General features: G+C 41.0%; 1 protein-coding gene across 7 annotated transcripts in view; it reads left to right on the top strand.

The window, feature by feature from the left end:
• Window positions 1-16606, top strand: part of DYNC1I1 (dynein cytoplasmic 1 intermediate chain 1) — a 201851-nt gene extending 185245 nt beyond the window's left edge. For 2 of the 7 annotated variants that reach the window (XM_049798837.1, XM_049798835.1), the window contains exon 17: window positions 15614-16606. In XM_049798837.1, coding sequence (XP_049654794.1) covers window positions 15614-15724 — 111 coding nt within the window. In that variant the 3' untranslated portion in view covers window positions 15725-16606. The remainder of the gene's footprint in view (window positions 1-15613) is intronic. The other 5 variants (XM_049798840.1, XM_049798838.1, XM_049798842.1 and 2 more) reach the window with 3 other exon arrangements.
• The last annotated feature ends 5100 nt before the right edge of the window (window positions 16607-21706 follow it).

Here is a 21706-nt window from a genome sequence, read left to right as displayed (position 1 = left end):
CAGCTGTAAATTCATAAAACATTGGTTCTATCAGAAAAATTGTGATTATATTTGTATTATAATAAAGCATAGTGTCTTTGAATTTCACATTACTATATAAGCAATTTTTCTTAACTGCTTGAACAGATGGAATTGACTCCATGAATTTTGATCAGAGCAGAAAACATCAGGGTATCAAATCATTAAGGAAAAAAATAAGTGATAGGAATTTTTACTTTGGTAGATTCATCACAGTTTTAAGGAACTATTCTAGAGAACGGTAAAGTTTACTGCTGCTATTAACCCATATGGTGTAAGGAGAAAACATTATAGGGCCTAAGTGAAAATGTAAGACACAAGGACTAACCTTGCATCCTTTGTGGAGGCAAGGAGTGTGAAATCAGGGCTGTTTCACTTGTGTAAGTATTTAGGATTTGGCTCTTTTTGATGTGTTATCTAGTCATATTCTTTATGACATAAGAAATGGCAGAAACATGAAGGACGTGGCACGGTCCATGACCGGGGAGTTAAAAATAATGGTGACATTTTCAGTGAGGCTATATGATGTTATCTCCTTAGAGTATGTACTTTTAGTTGTTTGATTTCGGCATTGTGTCTGAAAATAACTGAACACGTTTATTTTCACAGTGAGGGGTCTATTTTCTCCTCAATGCGTGTGCTTTATGCCCATTAGCATTAATAGGAGTTATACACACACTTCCAGGGGAGAGGAGACTTAAATAGTCCCTATAGATGTGCTCTTGTGGATCAGTAACCACTGATTTAAAGAATGTGAATTATAAAATGAAATAAAAACCCAAACGCACACACAAAAATCTGATTGTTTCAGTGTGATGGGATCTTAAATGTATATAACTTAACCAGAGAATATAACCAGTCATTCTAAATATACTTTACTCTGTAAGAACTAAATATTCAAACCTCTGCTGGTCTAGTAGTTTAGATATTATTATTGTGATAGTATGTATAACATATTTTAGCTTTTGTGGTCTCACAGTTTATTTACTGGGCAGCAAGTTTTCTGTATGCTACAAGTTGATTTTAACAGAACATGGACCACTGACTATAGATTTATTCACAGGTCCAGGTGATTGATAGTTAGATCTAACTGCATGTCTCTTTTGTAGTTATATTTTCTAGAAAGCTAGCTCCCATTATGCATGCTTCAGTGATGTTACACCGTTGCCGCTGTCATAAATATTCTCTAACAACCACGTTTCTTGCTTACCTGGCTTATTGAGAATGCTCTTTGCACCTTTGGTTGTGAAAGAAGCAGCTTCTCATCCATCTTCCATTATTTTATTATTTTTTTTTCCCATTAATCTCTTCCAGGTCATATTCTGCTTGCACTGTGAATAAATAGATAGAAACTGTAAATCAATGATTTATTATTTGATTTTAATAAAATATAAAGTAAGTTTGCAGCACAGGATTGGAGAGTTTGAAACTGTAATCACAAGGAGCTTATTACTGTACATTATTTTGTTAAACTAGTTACCGGACAAACTGTTGCATCCATTTGGCAGTCTTTCAGATAGTTGATTCTAGTCATGCTTTTAAAGGGTGACTAGTATGACAGGTGGAACTGGAGAAAAGTGAGAAAAGGTCTTTCCCTAGACCATCCAGGAAAGCTGGCTCTGCCAAAGAAAGCAGTTACCTGGGATTCATTACACAGTTATTACCTCTGTCTTCATTTCCTTGCAGTGAAATCAGAATCATATTGATGTTTATGTGACTTTGGTAGGTTTCAGAGTTAATATCTCCTTAAGCCCTTTTAGGACTGCTGCGTTAGATTGTTTGTGTACTTCCCCATTTGCTCCATGATGGGTGTTAATCCCATATCTCATTTTCAAGTACATTACCAGTGAGAGAGGAGCTGGCAACTGCCTGAAATATGTGGATGAAGTGGTACAGTAAGGAATATCCCACTGGTGCCTCTAAAACAGTTTCGTTTGATTTCAGCAGCCTTTAACAGCTGCTCTGAGATTCTTAGGGTTTTAGAGAAAGAAAAATGCATATTTGTGACCAACTCTCACATTTCAGCATGGCTAGAGTCACTTATTTTTCTGGGTAGAGTGGGGAAGGGTTGGTACTTTGTACTCCTAGCTTGAGATCCCTGTGTTTCACTATAGATTTCATATGGAAAACATAGCCAACATCTCTTTCAGGCAGTTAAAAACTGCTGTAGCCCAGAGAGAGAAATACGAAACTAGGTTTTGTGTCATGTAGTTATCCAGGTAGATTTTCCAGTAGGTTTACTTTTGCCATCATAAAGCTCTCGTAGAGCATATATTGAGTTAGGAAATGTTTTTGCCGCAAAACCAGAGTTGAGACTTGCCATAAAATATTTTATTTTAAAATCTGTGTTGAGTTACAAGTATTCTTGGAACACAGATAAATGGCTTACACACATATTGTAAAGGCAAATTTGAGCAATAATAAGGGGTTGTGCTTACAACCAAGTTTTATTCAAAGTATTCAAAGATCAAGTAAGATACAGTAGTTACAACAACACGCACAATCCAGGCATAAAGGATAATTAAATGGATTGTGAGGCAGTGCCTGAATTTCACCATTGATATTTTTGCTAGGGAGGCTGGAATACTGGCCTCGGAGAATTTTAAAAGCATGTTTTAACAAAGCAGAATCTCTTAAGAGTTGTTGGAAAATGTAAAGAGCTAAGGTTTTGATTTGCTTCCCCTCTGCCCCCAGTTTTATAACGTTCAGTCTTGAGAGACTTTTAAAACTGGAAGCTCTTAGAGATGACAAAAAAAAAAAAAAAAAAAGTAAGAATGACAGCATACTAGGAACTCCAGCTTTTTACTTGAATAATATCTGAAATATTGAACAGAAAAAGCTCTTCATCCCTCGTTGTCATTTGAATTTTGACTGATATAGCCAGTATTCACAAAGGGATTTTTGAAGTAGGTTAAATAAGAACTCCCTAATGAAAAAAATGCACTAGTTTGAAATCAGTCAATTTAATTACTGTGTTTTATGAAGGCCATTACCCATTGCTGATTACTAGGGTGATAAAATCTTTAAGCTTTGGTAGCCTCCATAGGGGGTGAGCCGATCTAAGTAGAGCAAAGTCCAGTCATTATCACCCTAAATACTTGTGTTTCTCATTACAATATTCATTACTTTAGGTTACTGTGAATGCTTTGAGGTCTTTATGTAAGCACTGGTTTATTCTCCTGTAGAAAAACAATGTTGTTGTTACACTGATAAGTTAAAACCAAGCATTTATATACTTCTACAGTTTAAAACGAGGCTTGGCTACATCCAGACATAGAAATGCATACATTTATGCCCATGAGTACCCCTATACGCATGGCTGTGTGTTTGTCGGTCATACTAGTCTGATAAGAAATGGAAAAGGATATGAGTTACCTTGTTCTTTCAGTCATGTTTTGGTACTTATACAAGCTGGAATGGAGGCTTGCATTACAAATAACAATCTTTATTGGGGAAGTGCTTTTCAAGAGGGAAAACTGAGCCATGATCTAACTAATCTGACTTACCCAAGGCTGGTTGCTGAGGGTTGGAGCTCTTTATCTCCAGTGCCAGTCTAGGGCCTTGCACTTCACTGCTTCTCTGCCCCTCTCAGTCACCTTCATCGTGGGCTTCTGACTTACAAAGCGGCTTCATAAAAATGATGTGATTTAAAGGATTACTTCAAAATCATTTCCCCTCTTGTTTAAAAATGTGTATTTTTTAAAAGAATGCTTGAAACTTATCAGGGAGAGATGTGGATCTGGGCTACTGGGAGAGGAGAGTAGCCTGTAGAAACAGGCTGAAGAACTTGGTGTGACTAGCCAAGGAAGTCTGAGCGTGGTGGCAATGTAGATGATTCGTGTACTTACAGAGATAGGTGTGTTTGGGTCCAGAGAGGGAGAACTAGTGAAGCTGAGGACACACTGCCACCAGGCATGTGGCTGCAAGCTGGTCATGTATTCAAGTAAAAAATTAGAAGAATATTTTTAACTAGTGGAAAGCTGAAGTTCCAGAGTGGGTAGGGACAGTGGGACAAACAGCGTCTTGAAGTGGAGCCTGTCAACAGGATTTTGTGATGTGGTGTTTGATATAGCAGTGGGTCACTCTCCTCCCTATACCGTGATGTATGCTCATTCTTGGTAATGACAGAGTTTCTTCTGTTTCACTATATATATAAATGAACATGAAATTCCACTTTCATTTTACTACCAGAATATTACTTCTTAAAACTAAAGGAGGAAGTACCAGATTTTTAACAAAGATATGCTTTCTCTCATTTGTTTATTAGACAGTGGAATTAAATGGGCATTAGTGAAAACAGACAGAAAGGAGGGGTGAGGGGGCTTAAATTGTCATCCTAAAAATTCAGGTGATTCTTTATCCTTACCTTCCAGTTGCATATGATGAAATATTTCGGTAGTTCTCCAGAGATAGCTTACTAGCTCTCCAGAGAATTTCATGGGATAAAAAGACATGAGTTTCCAATATGATAGAAATATCTTTTATAAGAATTCCTGAACTCCTCATCATATGAAATAAAAAGCTTAAGAAAACTAGTCAACCAACCAACAAAAATCTGGCTCCAGTCCTTTTTATTCATTTGCACACAGGTTTTAAAGCCAACGTATGTTTCCTTTTCCCTTGCAAAGGCCCACACCATACCCCTGCAGAGAGGATCAGAGAGAACAAGCCACATGTGACAGGAGTTAATCATGTAGCTTAATGCACTATTAGAAGGGACTCAGATAACGAAGTGATGAGAGTGGCAGAAGAGAAGCTGTAAGAGATCATTCCCTTTCTGCACAGTAAAGCCTGCAGGAGAGGGAGGGGGGAGAGCTGTATGTGACAATCTTCCTGCCGGTATTTTCCTGCTGAGCTGGGAAACACTGTAAAGGGCAAGAGACAAAGGAGAAAGGCAGGCTCCAGATTGGACATACCAGTCCATCCACTATATGTTTAGCGCATCAGCGCTACCGGTGGCTTCACTGCTAGCTCCTCAGTTACTGCTTCTCCTGCAAACCTTTGAAGAAGCTTAGTGGAAAAGATAATCTGGGTCCAGGCTTCCCATGGTAGTTGTAGGTGAGGCAGTGAAAGCTGAGCAAGTGCTTTAGCTGGTCTGCCCCATCCCGACCCTGCATCCTGGGACACTCGGTGGGGGACAGAGCTGAAGTCAATGCATGTTAATAGTGTCACAGAGTATGTATTTTAAACATCTAGCTAGTCTGTTGGGTGATATTTTCTCTGAAAGTTTTTACCACCTTTCTGATGTAAAAAGAAGTGTTACTGAAAAATGTTTATAGCTTTAAGTAACAGAGAGTATGGTAGGGGAAAAAGTACAAAATGCAAAATTCAGTTTAAGCTCAGTTTGTGTGCAGCAATTTGCAAATCTTTTTTTATGGTTTGCAAAATGGTCTGTATTTTGAACATGAAAAAATATGTAATTTGTGACTTGGAAAGTAATGGTTAAACCTAAAATATCAACTGAGGATAACTCTGGGTCTTAATACATCCTATTTGGTGGCTAAAATTCCATGTTCAGTGTTTAACTTAAATGTGAAATTTATCCTCCAATGCCTAGAGTGATGGAAAAAGTCTATGTCTGAAATGGAAACAAACAAACAAACAACCCAACAAAACAAAACCCCCTGCTATTTCATGGATGAGCTTTGGCAGATAATGGAACGTGTGCAAAATCTCAGGGAAGGCAGCAGCTCTCCTGCAAACCAAAATCTTTGAGTGGTTCATAAGCTGCTTTTGGTGAGAGTCCATTTGCCAACTGGGAGCCAGAAAGCTGTGGCAAAAGTCCTTTACAGTTCCTGTTCTGCCAGATTTCATGGCGTGGATATGGCTGACTTGGTTTGGAAAGGAAGCAAGCTGAGCTGAAGACACCATGATTTATTTATTCCCTGAGGCAATAGTCCTTCACTCAGCTGAACTTCAGGGAGGTACCTTTGCCAGTGCAGCTACCCCACAGGGTGAACCTCTAGTATTTCAAGTAAAAATGATAGGACAGTTCTTCCAATCAATGTAGTAGTCAATAAAAAAAATGTAGGTATTGGAAAGAACAATAGGTTGAAGGCTCCTTACCTTCTAATTTTGATTGATTTGGTATTTTTAGGCTTTCTAGTGCAATGATGAGAACTGATAATATAATTTGGTAGAGGAATTCTCTTGATCCCTTAGCTCCAAGCATTAAATATCCTGAAACTCATGCAAAAAATCACAGGAGTTTTCAATAACTTTGAGAAATGGCAATCAAAGCAGGACTGAGATCCCCATGGGAGACAAATGGTGGGCAGCATGCCTCACTTTTTCTTAACCTGTAAATTGATGGCATTACAGAAGTGGTGGCAAGGTAGGAACTGCAAGAACCTTGATGCTTAGGGCACCACATCTTTTGAAGCAAAATTGTTAGCTTCTCTGAAGCATGGCAGATGCTCTTTCTGCTCCTGTAGCTGATTAATTATATTAAATCTCTCTTGTTTCCAAGGTCTTAAACAGGCCAATAGTCTCTGCCACTGAATGTATCACTTGAGGAGATCCGTAGGAGAGGACCCTCCACACAATGTGACTGGTGAAAGCACTCTGGTGTGCTTAAGGACAGGCTATAGGCTTACAGCTTAATGTTTGTGTTTTAAAAATACGAAGTGATCTAAGGAAACAAAAGTAATCTAAATTTCACTTTTCAGTCATCTCTTTCAAGGTGACTGGGGATTAGTTAATATTTTATCCTCTGTAGTCAATACCAAGTGCAGCATTTTGATACATTAATTGAGGGAAGCATAACCTGTTTGGTAGCTTGGACAGCATTCTGGTTAATTCAGGAGAACCTGAGCCAATTCTGATACTATAGGTGGAACTGTAGCGTTGTCTACAATATAAAGATACTTTCCACTTCCTTCTTTTCTTTTCCATATACCCTATCAAGTTTTAATCCTTCAGGTTGAAGTTTTCCATAATTGGTGTTTACTTCCAGCACAGGTTTTGTTGTTTATTGCTTTTTTTTTTTTTTGCTTTTTTTTTTTAAAGATTAAAGACAGTATCATAATGCTGAATGAATAAATGGGTATTCAAATGCTTGAGTTCTTATGTAGGTCCTTTATAAAGTGTATCTTTGCATATTGTGTATAAATTATTAAAATAACACCATTGTTTGCTTGGTATTCAAAACATAACTTACCATCAAGTGTAACAATTCAGCAGCTACTGTTCTCGTTAGAAAAAGTCAAAAGTTTGCTGAAAATGGATTCAGTTTCTGTTTGAGATTAAGCTCTTTTTTTTTGTTGTTGTATAAGCTAATATTTTGTCTTCTTTTTACTATGGCAGCACTAGTTAAATCAGACCCTGCTGGTGAATTGCAAAGAAATAAATCACAACAGACATTAATCTAGATGAGGGCTAAGTAATTAACTTTGTAGAAGGGTGGCGTATAGTCTGTCTGTGACACTGGACTGACTGCTGTGCATAGAATAAATGCAGTATTTAGGCTGCCTATGGTATTCCACCCCTTCAATTAAGTAAACAAATATATATAGAGCTACTCTGGAGTGTATCCTTTGTGGTCTAAACACTGTATCTCATTAAAATCATCTGCATGCAGTATGTGGGGTTTGAGTTCCTGCTAGTGGTTTCATCCATTGTTAACAATGATGCTTGGCTCTCCCAAGAGTTAAATACAGTGGTACCATAGTTATGTGGAAAGGGTGCTCTTGGTTACTTTGGTGGCCATTTCGTTACATATTACCTCCCACTTTGTTTCCATCCATGTGTGTGGCATAGGGTGTTGCCTGGAAAAATATAGGCTTTTTCAGGAAAAAAAAAAATCCATATAGGTAGAGAAAAATATCAAAGGCGGTCTGTAATTGATTCTGGGGGGCAAGACCAGGGCCAGAATAGGTGCGTGCTTGCCTGCTCTCTGTGTGCATATCAAGATATTTAATATTTACGTATCTGTTTTCACCTCAGTGATAGTGATAAAACATCTGTTGAACTCTGGAAGATAGGGTCAGTTGCTTAAAGTGGAACTATAATTCTTGGTTTTCATTTGTAAGTATTACGATCCTCATTCTGCAAGTGTTCTCTTTTACCCAGAAAATCAGACTGATTGTCTGTTCTACTTTTTAGAAAACATCAAGCTGAAGTAGTTATATTTTATCATCATTAAAAATATTTTTACCTACAATGTCATAACTGCATTCAGATCTTAATCCATTGCACAAAGTATTTGCAGCACATTTCTTTTCAATACAGCACTTAATTTTAGAGGGTGATATGGACAATGTAGGTTGACAAAAATTCTGCGTAGAGAAAATAGCTAAAATGATATTCGCCTGAAGCTACGTTTATTTGATGATGCTATTAAATTGAAAGAATATAAAAATGATGATAAACCACATATACAAATAACTTAGTGTGAAGGCTGAGATTTTAATTGTTAAAGTTAGTTTACCAGACTTGGTGTTTTCCACAAACTCAAATTAATCTGAATATCTTCTAAGTTTTAATTAGCTGTCTCTTCAAAGAGTGTTTAACTTGCGCTTCTCAAAAGTTATAATAGCAACAGAGTATTTTGGAGATTAGAGGAACATTAATTTTCATATAGTTTTTATTTTCCCTGCTGGATATGAGTTTTTTTTTGTAAATACGGCTGTGTTGAATTGGAGAGAAGTAAACAGGATTGTCTAAAATAAGATCAACCTTTGCCTCTAAACAACAACAAACCCAAATGCAACTAATAAAAGTTGCGTGTTAATCAGAAAGTTTCTGATCTCTAGGAACATGGTGACCAGCTATAGAAACCCATCAACTTAGATCAGAACAAGTTTTTCTATATACAAAAACAAGAAAGCATTGTACTTCTACGAAATGTGTTTGAATGGATCACAGATTTTTTAACTCAGGAACCGCTGTCACCCTTAGAGTGTATCTTGGACCACCATGCAGGCTCGTCTGCAAACGTCTAATTGAAAACAGTGTGTGGCAATGCAGTTGCGCGGGCCGGCTGCAGACCACATACTTTGGCAGATCGTTCCAAGTTGTGGTGTAATGGTTCACTTTCAGATTCTCCTTTTACACCTGTGTCCACGGGATGTGTCTGTTAGAAGCGATCATAGACCATTCTGGTTGGAAAAATTTGTCTCTTCAGAACAACTCCTCAGTCAGAGACAACACTGAGGAAGTTCTTCCCACGGCTATTTTTGCTTTTGAGGTGTCTGAACTCTAGGTGAAGATGAAAAATTGTGATTCTTAACCTGGTGATTGGGATTGCACAATACTTTCACCAGTGATCAGCGCTGCATGTTATGAACCAGTGTCTCAGTGACAGGTAGATTGACCCACGAGGTAGAGTCATTAAAAAGGAGACACAATAGGCTGAACACAGATGATTGTACTCCCTTTGAGCCTATGGGACACTGGTTTCTCCAAAGTGGAGGCTGCCACTGCTGACATTGCATTTTATCTCCTTCTCAGGAGAGTCCCCAGCCCTCAGAGAGCTGTGCTGGACAGGAGCATGAAGGGATGAAGGCAGGAAGAGTTTGTCTGCTCCCATCCCAAAGATTTACAGGCTCCAGGGAAGGCGAGGAGCCAGGAATAAAGTGAAATATCCTCAATGAATAATTCATTTGCTGGAAAGTGGTTTTTCAGGGAAACTGAAGCTATACAGAGATTTGGACAAATTGAGCTGAAACACTCTCAGCCATAAAAAAGATGGATAGGAGGGGAATATAGAAAAATCTTGAAATATGTTGTAATATCTTATTTCAACCTTCTGGATAGATTCCTTTAAAAAGCACATTCAAAGCTTTTTTTTTTTGTCTCAGAATCATTACTTTTTTTTTTATTTTAAGTAGACCTAACTTAAAAGAGCAAATGTTACTAGAAGGTGTTAAATGATCTGAAAATGAGAAGAGATTTATGTTGATTTCTGTCTTCAGGAACTGGTTTTCTGTTGCTTTTCTGCTTGCTTGGGGAGCCCAGCACTAGCTGACACAAATGGCAGCATCAAGAGTTGTCTGGTCAGAGCATCTCCTTTTCCTGAGTTCTGTCTTAAGAGTGTTAAGAATAGTAGTGTTCAGTGAAGTTGCTAATAGCACAGTTTCTGGGAAAAATATGGAAAATACAGTTTGTAAGATCTCTGGTGTATGGATTGGAAGCTCTACACACACAGGAAATCTCTGCCTTGACAAGAAGATGGAGGGGGCTGTTTCTGGTGAAATTCACATTCATGCTGCTGCCTGTGACGAGCTGGCTGGCGAGCCTCGGGGCGAGATGGGTCTGTTACTCTTACTAGATGCACATAAACCATCTCCTTGGTCAGTACTGGCATCGAGGGAGGCACGTGTTTGTGCTTCAGGGCTGGAAAGGTAACAGGTAAGTGAAGTGCTTGGCTAGAGTGATCATGCTGGAAACACAGAGAAGCTTCAGAAGGTTCAAAAATCCAAGGGCTCTGTGGTGGCACTGTAAGATACCATTTTGTTGTTCACTGCATAAATCACATAGTATTGTGACACATCAGCAAGGCAAAGCCAGGCGCTTGTCAGGAAGATCCTGGTGGTCATTTCCCTTGGGTCTGGTCATTTTATCCTTTACTCACAGTAGAGAATAGGCACAAGTTGGAACAATCTTACCTTTAAACTTTACAAGCCTTGTTGCTTCAGAGTCTGCTGTAACCCCATGACTCTGAAAAATGAGCTGGGGGGACCTACTGTGGTTGACCTATGTGGCCTAGCTAGACAAATCCCTTCTTTCCAAATCTAGATGTTTAGATCCTCTCCAATCTTGAAAGAACAGCTCAACACATTATCACCCAAAACAGAAGAGGGTGAGAATGATACTAGAGACAAGGGGCTTCTAGCTGGCCAGGAAACAGTCACCTCTAGCAGATGGGAAGGAGAAGAACAAGAGGATGGGGTCATCTCAGCTCCTAATTTACAATCCTTTTGCTGTTGCATCCCATCATCTTACCTTCTAGGCCCTTTGTATTGTGTTCTGTCCAGTCAAGAGTTGCCTTCACTTGGTATATGTACATATGGTGGACTGGGTAAACACAGGCTGGGAAAGATTCACATAGGTATAATGTTATTTCTCTATACTAAGATAAACCGGTAACTGTAACGCCTCGCAGGAATAGGCAGAAATCTATTTAGTGTTACTCTTTGGAGGCCGCCCCTGGGCTTGCTGAAATTACCAGTCTTTCTCTCTGGTGCTTAATATCAATTGTGGCTGCTGAATATTAGCCCTCGTGTGCAGCATACAGCCATTCTCAATCTGGGGGCTCAACGGAGCTCACTTTGCATGGGGGTCTGAAGACTGCAGGCTGGGAGGTGCTGCCCAGGGAGGCTTTCCTTTTCCAGCCACGTTGTTTGAGCTGCACCGTTCAGCCAGGAGGAGTTTGCTGGAGAGTTATCTTTTCTAAAGCAAAATCTGCTTATCTAAAAATAAAGTAATGGAGGTGGTAGAAAAACTAATTCTGAGAGTTTGCATCATGTAAATAAGTTTTTTAATATCAGCAAGAAAAACAGTTTGTGAACTAGTTTAAATGATAAAATCTTAAATGTGTCTAGTATTTAGTATGTTACATGTCTTTGTTACCTGTTATACGTTATTGATCATGTAGGAAGCACAGATACTCATAGATGTTGAGTGCTTTTGGAAGAATATTTTATGAAAATGAATTGGGGGAGGAGATCTAAAAAGTTGATAGTGACATAAAGAAAACTTTTTTTTTTTTTTTGAGAAATAAGAGACCCCAATTGTCCTGAGTTAAATATCTTCACCCAATTAAAAATGGGTCACCATCCTAACATCTTGAGAAGATGTTTTCCTATACTAAATTCTCACTCCTGTAACCAGCTGAGCACATGTAACTTCACAAGCAGAAGCAGGTTTATTTGGATGTGTAAACTTGTAGTCACACTTGCAGGTCAGTAGTCTTGCAGCCTGAACTCTTTCAGTATTTTAAAAGCCAGACAAAAGACAAAAGTACTCCTCTCCAACAGCTTAACAGACAAAGTTTGGCTAAAGTCACCACCTTGCTTTGATAATACTGGTTTTCCTCATTAGAATTACTATCATCTCACACAACCTAAATGTACCATGATATTTAAGTTAAACCATGATATTTAAGTTAAAGCAGTGTGAGTAATTCAGTCAATTAATTAGGTGCTGGTAGCGCTTACCTTCCATTGTAAAGGGATCAAAGGAGAACAATTAATAGCATTTATTTTCTTGTTCTGCTCCATACCTTAGTTCATTCAAATAACCTTCTGCCTCAAATGTTAATATAAGTTACTACATTAAGTTATTATGCTTTGGTGAACATTTCTACCCTGTGTTGACATCACGACTGCTGAGACTCAACACATGCTGCTTTGTAGTAACTGGAAGTGGACAGAAAAATGGCAAAAATGCCAAATGAGTGAGGAACACCCAGCTAGCTCAAAACCTTTGCCCTTCCTCTATGAAGTATCTCCTCGTTTCTTCCACCCCTGCTCTGGTATTTACAGAAAAAAACTTGAGTGAAGAAGCTGAAAGGAAGATTCCACAGATAGACCCAGGCCTCTAACACCTGTGAGTGTCAGTGTGCCTGGCTGAAGGAACTTGACTGGGAAATGACTGGAAGGGGAGCATTAATTCAGACAAGAATTTGGAGTTTGTGGATGCTTTTGTTTTTATTTGTGGTCTTTTTCTGTATAACTGTTGTGGTTCAGTGTTAGGGCCTTCACAGAAAGAAGGGGGGGTAGAAGAGTAAAAGTAATTTTTTCCTTTGACTTCATTATTGCTAAGGTTTCCTTCTGCATCCCAGAGGAATTTATATTAGAGAGGTTTATTCTACTAACAGTCTATTAGCAGGATTGGCCCCTCATTGAAAGCATGATGCAGTGCATGAGATTAAATAAGGTAAAATTAAAATAAAACAAAGTTCTAAGTAATTAGATTGTGTGTGAGCATTGAGTATTTTCATCTCTGTGCTAAAGGTGTTCACTTCAATCATTAATTGTTTTGTGAACCGAGTCATTAAAAATGGCCCAGGTCTTGCTAACACTGTCAATTAATAGTAATGCAAGTAATGCATACATTTGTGGAAAGACTCCTCAAGTTTGAGATACCAAGTTGTTTTAATAGACTGGACTTGATTTTATTTGTCTATGGCCACGCTGTGGAGTAAAGGAAATTAAATGATCTCAATGTCATAAATATATTTCTTTTTTTTCTTTAGAGTGACGTATTGTTTTCTTCAGCCATTTAATACAATGTAATGCTGTTTAGGACTTTAAAAGACAAGGAGAAATGAGGCTTTATTAAATTCAGTAAGTCCTTTGCCTAGGATATTGTTCCACTTTAATGTTTTTACTACTTGAAATAAGTAAGACTCATTTCACGTTTTCATTCATTCAGGAGTTTGATAAATGATAGTGCCATACACATCACAAGAAATAAAATCTTTTAGGACACAAGCAATAGTAACAGGGAAATTGCCATACAGCTGGGTTTGGTTGCATCTATGATAGAAGGTTCTCTGCACTGTCCCTTAACTTACTATACAGTAGCTTTTATAGGCGTGTGGCTGTAACCAAACCTGTGCTGTTGGTACTTGTGTGTTGGTGCACTGACCTCCATTCTGGTGTTAACATTTCCTTCTGCTGAAGGTTTTTGAAAGAACAGAGCTGTCTTTCAAATAAAGACCATAACAGATCCACATCTGTGCATGTAAGTGTGAGAGACAGTTGTCTCAAATGATTTACTCCTGTAACTCTGGTCTCCATTCCTGGGAAAAGTAAAGGAGAAGAATGCAAAACGTGGAAGACAAGGGCCGAGCTGGCTTTCACACAGACTGCATTTCTCACTGTAGCCTTAGTAAATGCTGAACTGTACTATATTCAGTGTTTCAACAGGCAAAACCCCAAACTTGTACACCAGCCCTTCGTAATGTAACTGCGTCACTGATATATGCACTATACATGGGAAGCTTTTAAACACATGCTATGTTTTTCCCCAAAATATTGGATGTAGAGGCAAAGCTAGATACAAAATAGTTGAAAAACTCATCAACATGAGTGAGATACAAAGGAGATATTTAGATCCAGTATTGCAAATTCTTGTCCATACAATTGACACTGAACTTGGAGTAGTGTACGTGGAGCTTTCACCGGTGGTTAACATTGGGCATATACACAAGCTCTTTCCCCAGCTGGGCTTGCTAGTTCATGTAATAGATCCTTTTTGTAGTCTCCAGTTAATATGTATAGCTGTTGGGATGTAAAGAGAAGAGGATAAATTGACTGCATTCCAGTACAGTGTACCATACAGCCTTGTGTGCACCTATAATCTGCTAGTGCCAAATGGACGTAGTTAGCCAGCCATCTGTGTGGCATTTTTGGTGGTGTTTTAAAAGGAGTAAGTCAGTACAGATTGAATATTGGGTACCACAAACTGGATTAGCTAAGGTCATAGTCATTCTTTAGTCTAAAGGCATCCATTTGCTAAGGTGGACAGCATTTTATTATATGCTCCGTAGTTTCCAAGCAGTTGCCTTCTTCAGTACCAAGCACTGCATAGTATCTTGAAACAGTTATTTTTTCATATTATATTCAGGACATGATCACAGGGCTTCAAGAGGGCAGTAAAAATGTGCATTGTTCATCGGGATGCTTGTTGCTGTTTTCTGGAATTTGAGTTAATGAAAACAAAGTTTGAGAAAACTGCTTGCGGGGTTTTTTCCCCCCCCAATTATCTCAATCCCAATTTGCATTATCTTCTAGAAATTGCCGTGTTGGATCCAGTGGGAAATGACTGCAGTATTATTTTGCTATAGCACTAAAGCATTTTGTCTGGAAGTTTAGCTATTTAGATTACATGTCCCTCTTGAAGCCTAGTGTTCAAGAGCTCTTCATTAGAAACATCAATAGTATTAAATGGAAACGGATCTTGCATGATGATGTAAAAAATCAGACCAGTAATGCAGCATCCAGTTGGTATAACATTTCCATGAGAATGCATTTCTTGTAATTGTGAATTCCTTAACATAGAGGAGGGTAACTAAAATAACACAATATATTTATTTTACTATTAAGAGCTTTAATGAACTTCAGGAAAATAGTTTCAATACAGTGTTGTAAAATCTCTGTTACCTTGCTCACATTGACCTCGGTCCTGCAAACAATTACACTTGGGCACAGCCTCACTGACTTCAAATAGCCAGCTCACCCGTGTGAAGTTAAACGTACATGTATATGCTTGTAGAGATCAAGGCCTCACCTTAGTTTGGAAAATCTGAAATATTTTAACCAAGGGGTAGATTTTGCAACAACACTCCAGCAAGAAACTTTTCCTTAAAATCAAGCAGATAAAGCTTTTTTTCTCTGCCATTGACTAGATGCTCCTTCTAGCTGGTACTGAATAAGAAGCTGCCAGATTTGTCCTGGGAACTCGGCAGCACATTACAGCATAACCAACCCACAGTGGGTTGGTGAGGCCCATGCCTCGGTCCTTCAGCATGCACAACGGCACTGACTGCAGTAGGAGCTCTCCTGAAAGGAGGTGCCTCGATTTTGGGCCAGAGAGATAACCAGTCTCGCCATGTGGTCTCTTAATTACCTGTCGGTTTCTCCCCCAGCTGGCTGTTCCACACAACGATGAATGGACCCGCTTCGCTCGGACCTTGGTGGAAATCCGTGCCAACCGAGCAGACAGTGAAGAGGAAGGGGCGGTGGAGCTGTCGGCCTAGAGGAAGAGAAGGAGCAGCGCCCACCATCACCAGAACAGCAGCTTTCCCCCACTGAGTAAGCCGGTGTTCGGTGTCAGAGTCAGTCTTGCTGTGGCTTTTGATGCCAGTGTACATGCCAGTATTGCTCAAAGCATTCCGTATTAATCACGCTGCTTTACACAAGGCTGAAAATATCCAGAGCATTTTCATACTTTATATTTCTGTCTGAAAAGTAAGAAAGAAAAGACAAATCAACCCTTTATGGGTTTAGTTGTTGCCTTTTAACTACTTAGTAGCTGTATTTAATAGCTAGGAACCCCTGGTTAAACTTGTGCTCACATTGCCCTTCTGGCATAGTCCTATTAAATCCATATGAAGCCAGATATGATTATGTGCAGATGTTGTGTGCTTCACTGTATGGGACTGGGCCAAAGACTTTAGATGTGGTGTTTCACATGGTGACTTACATTATGAATGGATGTACTATAGGAAAGTTGCTGCTCTTTATTTATTGCAGTGTGCTGCATGGAACATATTTATTTGAAAGCATTAAAATAAACGATCCTAAAGCATGTGCATAATGAGAGAACTGCATTGTCTGTGTGCTGCTGTAGAGGTTACATTAAAGTCCACATAACAATTACAGTACATCAGTTGTGTTTAAGATGTAAGATCTATAAAGGTTGGCTTGAGTGGATGGAATGAGTTTCCTTTTTTTTTTTTTTTTTTAAGATGCCTATTATTTCTAGGCACTTTAACTATATTTCAAATACAGTTGGTCACTGATACTTGTCATGCAAGTTAACACTAACAGTCTGACAAAGGTTTGTGGTTCCCGAGTATGACACTAGTATTGCCAATAAAATGTATCAAGCCTGTTCTGTCGCAGTGTGGTTAATCTTTCCTTGCCAGCAGTGCTCAGCGTGTTCATTACCGGTCACTGGCGAGGCACTGGGAAAATGTGACTGCCCTGACTGGCAGAATGCTCATGCAGCTGCTATGTAAATAGATACCTTTGGCTATGGGGACTGCCAGTAATGGCCTTGCATGCATCAGATCCTGCTACACATTTTACATGAGCAGACACTAATCCATGTCAACTTCTAGATTTGATTTGTTTTTTATTTTTTTTTCCATTCCTAGCTGTGCATGCTTATGTGCACACACATGCACGTGCAGAGCAGTACCATGCTGCTATATGCGCTAAAAGAAAAGGAATAGGAACGACAAGGCTTCCTCAAACTGTCCTGAAAGACAGGTTGGGATAGGGGACAAGGGAATATTCTCCTTTATGACAAGCTCTTGTGGCTTGAGCAAAGCAGTAGGGTGCAGACTGATGTCATTGAGTGCTGTGACGCAGTGGGGCGTTGGTGAATGCTAACCTTGGTGGTGAGGCTGCTAGTTATGTTGGCATCACAACATTATGCTGAGCCAGAGCACGGCTCTGACACCTGGGTTTAACACTGGTTCACGCTCACTTGGGCAGGGGGGTGAACTGTTACAGCAAGAAACGCTTGAAAGTCAGACAGCAACAAAGATTTTGTACGTACATTTGCTGGGAACTGTGTCTTGTCTTTAGGCGGTCGTGTTGAGGAATATATCATCTAGTGCTCTTCAGAACTATGGTCACACCCAGAACCACTGGGAAGTCTTTGCACTGTGAAAAGCCAGAGCAGGCTAAGAAATGGAATGCTTTGGAGAAGCTGGATTTCCCTTAGTCTCGTGGTGGTTAGAAGTAACTCCGAGTGAGAGTGCATGGGCTTGTCTCTTCATGGTGGGACCTGAAGATATGTCCCAGTGCTTGTGGACGCGCAATCTGAAGCTACCTCCCACTGCCCATGGAAGCATCCTGCCCACTGGGCTGCGGTAAGCAGGGTCTTCCCCCAGTGAACTAGTTCACACAGCACAGATACATCTGTCTTTGGTCTGGTGGCTCCATGAGGCTGGAGCCGCGCATTAGGGACCCTTGTGTTCCAGCTGTTCCCCTGGGGGCTTTGGGAGCTGTCCTGAAGAACCAGCACAGCAGTCACAGCACTTTTGTAGCTTAAAGGTGAATGCTAATAAGCAACCAGTGGAGACACCTGTAAAGCAGCAGTTTAGAGCTCATCTATGGATTGGGTTTTTTCCCCAGTTTCTCGTTTTCCTTTCAAAAATCATATGTAAGAGTTGTTTATGTATGTGGCAAAGCAGATCTGGTGCAAAGCGGAAGGGGGGAGGCATGCTTCGACTGTTAGTGGGTCACAAGATTAGGAACGTGCCCACACAGATACACAGCCAACTAGTGGTGTCACTGGGGAGAAGAGGGGGGTAGCTCACTACCCTTTAGCTCCCTATGGTAAATCCACATCTGAAAGTGTGGGGACACTGTGCAAGAGTATGCTGCTGTGTAAAGGGAAGGGTGTTTAGTTGATGTTGTCTGCCATTCATAACCAGTGCAGTGGAAACGGTCAGCAAATTGCTTCCACTTTTTCTGTATTACCATTCAGATTTTGGAACCTAAGGCGGGGGGGGGGGGGGAGGGGGGGGGGAGCTACATGTTCACCTTCCAAGCTCTCCCTACTTTATAACATTAATAGCTTGTAAAATGGTTTTAAGAGCAGCCTCAGAAGACCTTCAGCATTTGCTGCTGTGTGCAAATGAATATGACTAGAGTCCCTTTTTTTTTTTTATTTTTCTCTCCTTCTTCTTTTGAGTGGTGTTCAGCAGTACGCAGAGGGAACAAGGAAAAGATCCAGATTTCCACAGAAATGATCACAGAAAGGTTTGTATATACAGAGCAACATGAAAGGGCCATTACAGGCAGCTGAAGCAGATGGAAGAGCACCCCAGAAGAACAAGAGGCATTTACCCCACTTCTGCTGGTCGTGATTGCCATGCAGTGGAGATTCTGATCAGCCCTCCCTGCTGCATTTCCAGGAATCTCCCAACAGTTTTTGTTTGGTTGATTGATTTTCCTGCTGCTAAACAAATAGCTCCACCTTACTGGCTTTCTAAAACAGCCCGTATGACAAAATGTTCCTCAGAATCTGCCTGGTAGGAAAATAAATGCAAAATTACCCTTTATTTTCAGCAAAGAGAAAGCATCTTCTCCAGGCTCTTTTGCCTACAAACATCCGGAGAACAGAAGGAAGAGCATGAACAGTATGCCCCGTGCTCTAGCGCTGCCAGGACGCTGCCATGCCTTCTCCAGGCATGGAATGAGTTAGAAAACAGCCTGGCGCTACTTTCGGGCCATTGCAAGTGAGCTTTCTGTGAAGGACAAAAACTCTGTGCTCAGAGTGAGCTGGAGAGTGCATCATAACCAGAAGGGTAAGAAAGAGCAAACCCAAGCAGGGAAGAAGGAGGCAAGTGGCACATGAAGATGCGCAATGTGGGCTAAGAAGGGAAAGGCTGAATTGAAGTACGGGATGGAGGAGAGGCCCGTGAGCTGGATGTGTGTCCTGCTTTTTGGCTGGAATAAAGTTAATTTTCGTCTTAGTAGCTGGTACAGTGTTATATTTTGGATTCAGTATGAGAATAATGTTGATAACACACTGATGTCTTAGTTGTTGCTAAGCAGTGTTTATACGAAGTCAAGGACTTTTCAGCTTCTCATGCTGCCCTGCCTGTGGAGGTTGGGGGTGCACAAGAAACTGGGAGGGGACACAGCCAGAACCGCTGACCCAAATTGACCAAAGGGTTATTCCATACCCTATGACATCATGCCCAGTATATAAACTGGGGGGAGTTGGCCAGGGGGCACCACAGCTTGGCGATTGGCTGGGCATCAGTTGGCGGGTTGTGAGCAGTTGTATTGTGCATCACTTGTTTTGTATATTCCAATTCTTTTATTATTATTGTTGTCATTTATTGTTATTATTACTATTCTCTTCCTTTCTGTCCTATTAAACTGTGTTTATCTCAACCCACAAGTTGGTTCCCCCCCCCCCCCCCCCCCAATTCTGCCCCCCTTCCACTGTGGTGAGGGGGGAGAGTGAGCGAGCGGCTGTGTGGTGCTTAGCTGCCAGCTGGGGTTAAACACGACAGTGTGGAAGAGACAACTGTCCTGTGCTTGGTGAAGGGAAGACCAGATTCTCCCTTGATTTCAGCGCCAAGGATCAAAGCCACACCAACACGAGTCGTGGCCAGGGACTTGGGATTTGTTCTGAAAGGAGCTGCGAAAGGACACGGGGAAGACATGGTAGGTGGCACTGGGGGTGGGAGCTGCAGGCATTAGCTAAAAAGGGAAGCAGGGTTTCTTCACCTTCATGACATGTACCCTGTTCAAGAAACCCCCACGGTAACAGAGGAAGAAGACGATGGCCAGGGCACAGTGAAAGAGTAACCTTGAATTTGGCCAGGGCACACAAAAATCGAGCATGGGGCTGGAATGCCAGGCCCATCATGTAAATAATAGCACTTAGGCCAAGTAGATGCTTGAAAGGTGGAAATGAAATGGGCTGCTTCCTGAGAGCACCACAGACATCCCCATGGAAAGGCCATCATGTCAGAGCAACTGTATGCTGCTTGAGATTAGGCTCAGCAGGACTGGCTCTCACCTGTTACTTCAAAGAGAAAAGGCATGGGGAACAAATGGTGCTGGGTCACAATGATTCAGGAGCTGCAGCATTTTCTGCAGGGTACTCAGCAAGTGCTCCATGGAGAATCTTCGAAGATGAAAGGTACTTCCTCCTGGGTCTCAAAACCAATGCCCCAAGCATTTGCTACTTCTGAAAACACAGCACCCCCGACCACATCCTGGAACACCACGAGCTCTTAATGCAAAGGCCAGCCTGCATCTCTAGTGCTATGGAAACAACTGGCAATAGGTTCTTTCACCCAAGACATACAGGAAAAGCTCTTGAGTTTTAGCAACTTTAGATACAAAGCAAACACAGCAGAAAACTGGAAACCGCTCACAGAGCCAGATGGCATCCCACCTAGAGTGGCCTGGTCCCTACTGACCAGTGACAGACAAAGGAGACTCTGCTATCGCCAGGGCAGCACCAGTCCTAAGGAAAGACTCGGTGCCTAATGGTGCTATGGGGGTAGCAGCCCATCCTCAGGAAGCTTACGGGACTGGTTCTCCTTCAAAAACATAAGCAGAGCTACTTCTGTAGTAGCACCACCATGTCTGGTATGCACTGCCTGCACAGCCTGGGGGGTGCGAGTGAGCATGGAGGGAGGCCAGGCAGCCCTCTGCAATATAACTACAGCAGCTGGAATGAATCTTGCAAGCAATGGTACTGCTTCCTGGTGCGATGAGGAATAGCGCAAGGAGCGGTTAAAATGATGAATACACTTCTTAAAATGCCATCGCTGTCTGAAGGGCAACACACACCTCGGTAACACCCTCGCATTCAGCACTGGGAGAGGCTGCCCGTGCCCACAGCCCGAGCTCTCTGCTGGCCCCTGCGCAGAAAGCAGAACCACCGTATGGCAGGTGGCGTTAAAAAAACCACTTCTTCTCAGGCTGCTTCTGTGTTATTTCCTGTGTTTGAAGCTCTCTGGAGACACTTAAAGTACAAATGTCTTGAGATTTCTGTATTCTCAACCATTAAATAACTTACAAATGATCACCATCTCTGGAAGTCGTCTTCTAGCTTATGCAAAAATGGCAAATATTTCAACCGAAAACAGAGTGAATTTCACAGTGGTGTTTAATCAGCAAGGTTGGAGGATTCCTGTTCATCCCTTTGCCACGTGTGCATTGCAGAGCTGAGGAGCTCAGCAGTAAAGCACTGTGACATGCATGCACATCATGGAGTGTATGGCAGGGACGTTCCCAAGCAGGCTGTCCCCTCCTAAGGAAGATGCAGAGCAGTTTGTCGGGTTTTGCAATTTTAGCAGGTTTAGAAAAACCTGCCCAAGTTATTTTTGAAGCCTGTGGTATGTTTGCTCACAAAAGTGTTCCTGCATACCGTCAACATTAAGTCTGCTTAAACCCAACCCATTCCCCAGGGTCCAGGCAGAAAACCATCCCTCAGCTTCTGCTGCACTGAGAAACACAAATACAGGGTAACT

The sequence above is a fragment of the Accipiter gentilis genome, chromosome 4, assembly GCF_929443795.1.
Source record: "Accipiter gentilis chromosome 4, bAccGen1.1, whole genome shotgun sequence".
Taxonomy (NCBI): Eukaryota; Metazoa; Chordata; class Aves; order Accipitriformes; family Accipitridae; genus Astur; species Astur gentilis.
The sequence above is the reverse complement of the archived record's forward strand: the minus strand, read 5'-3'. Positions and strand labels throughout refer to the sequence as shown.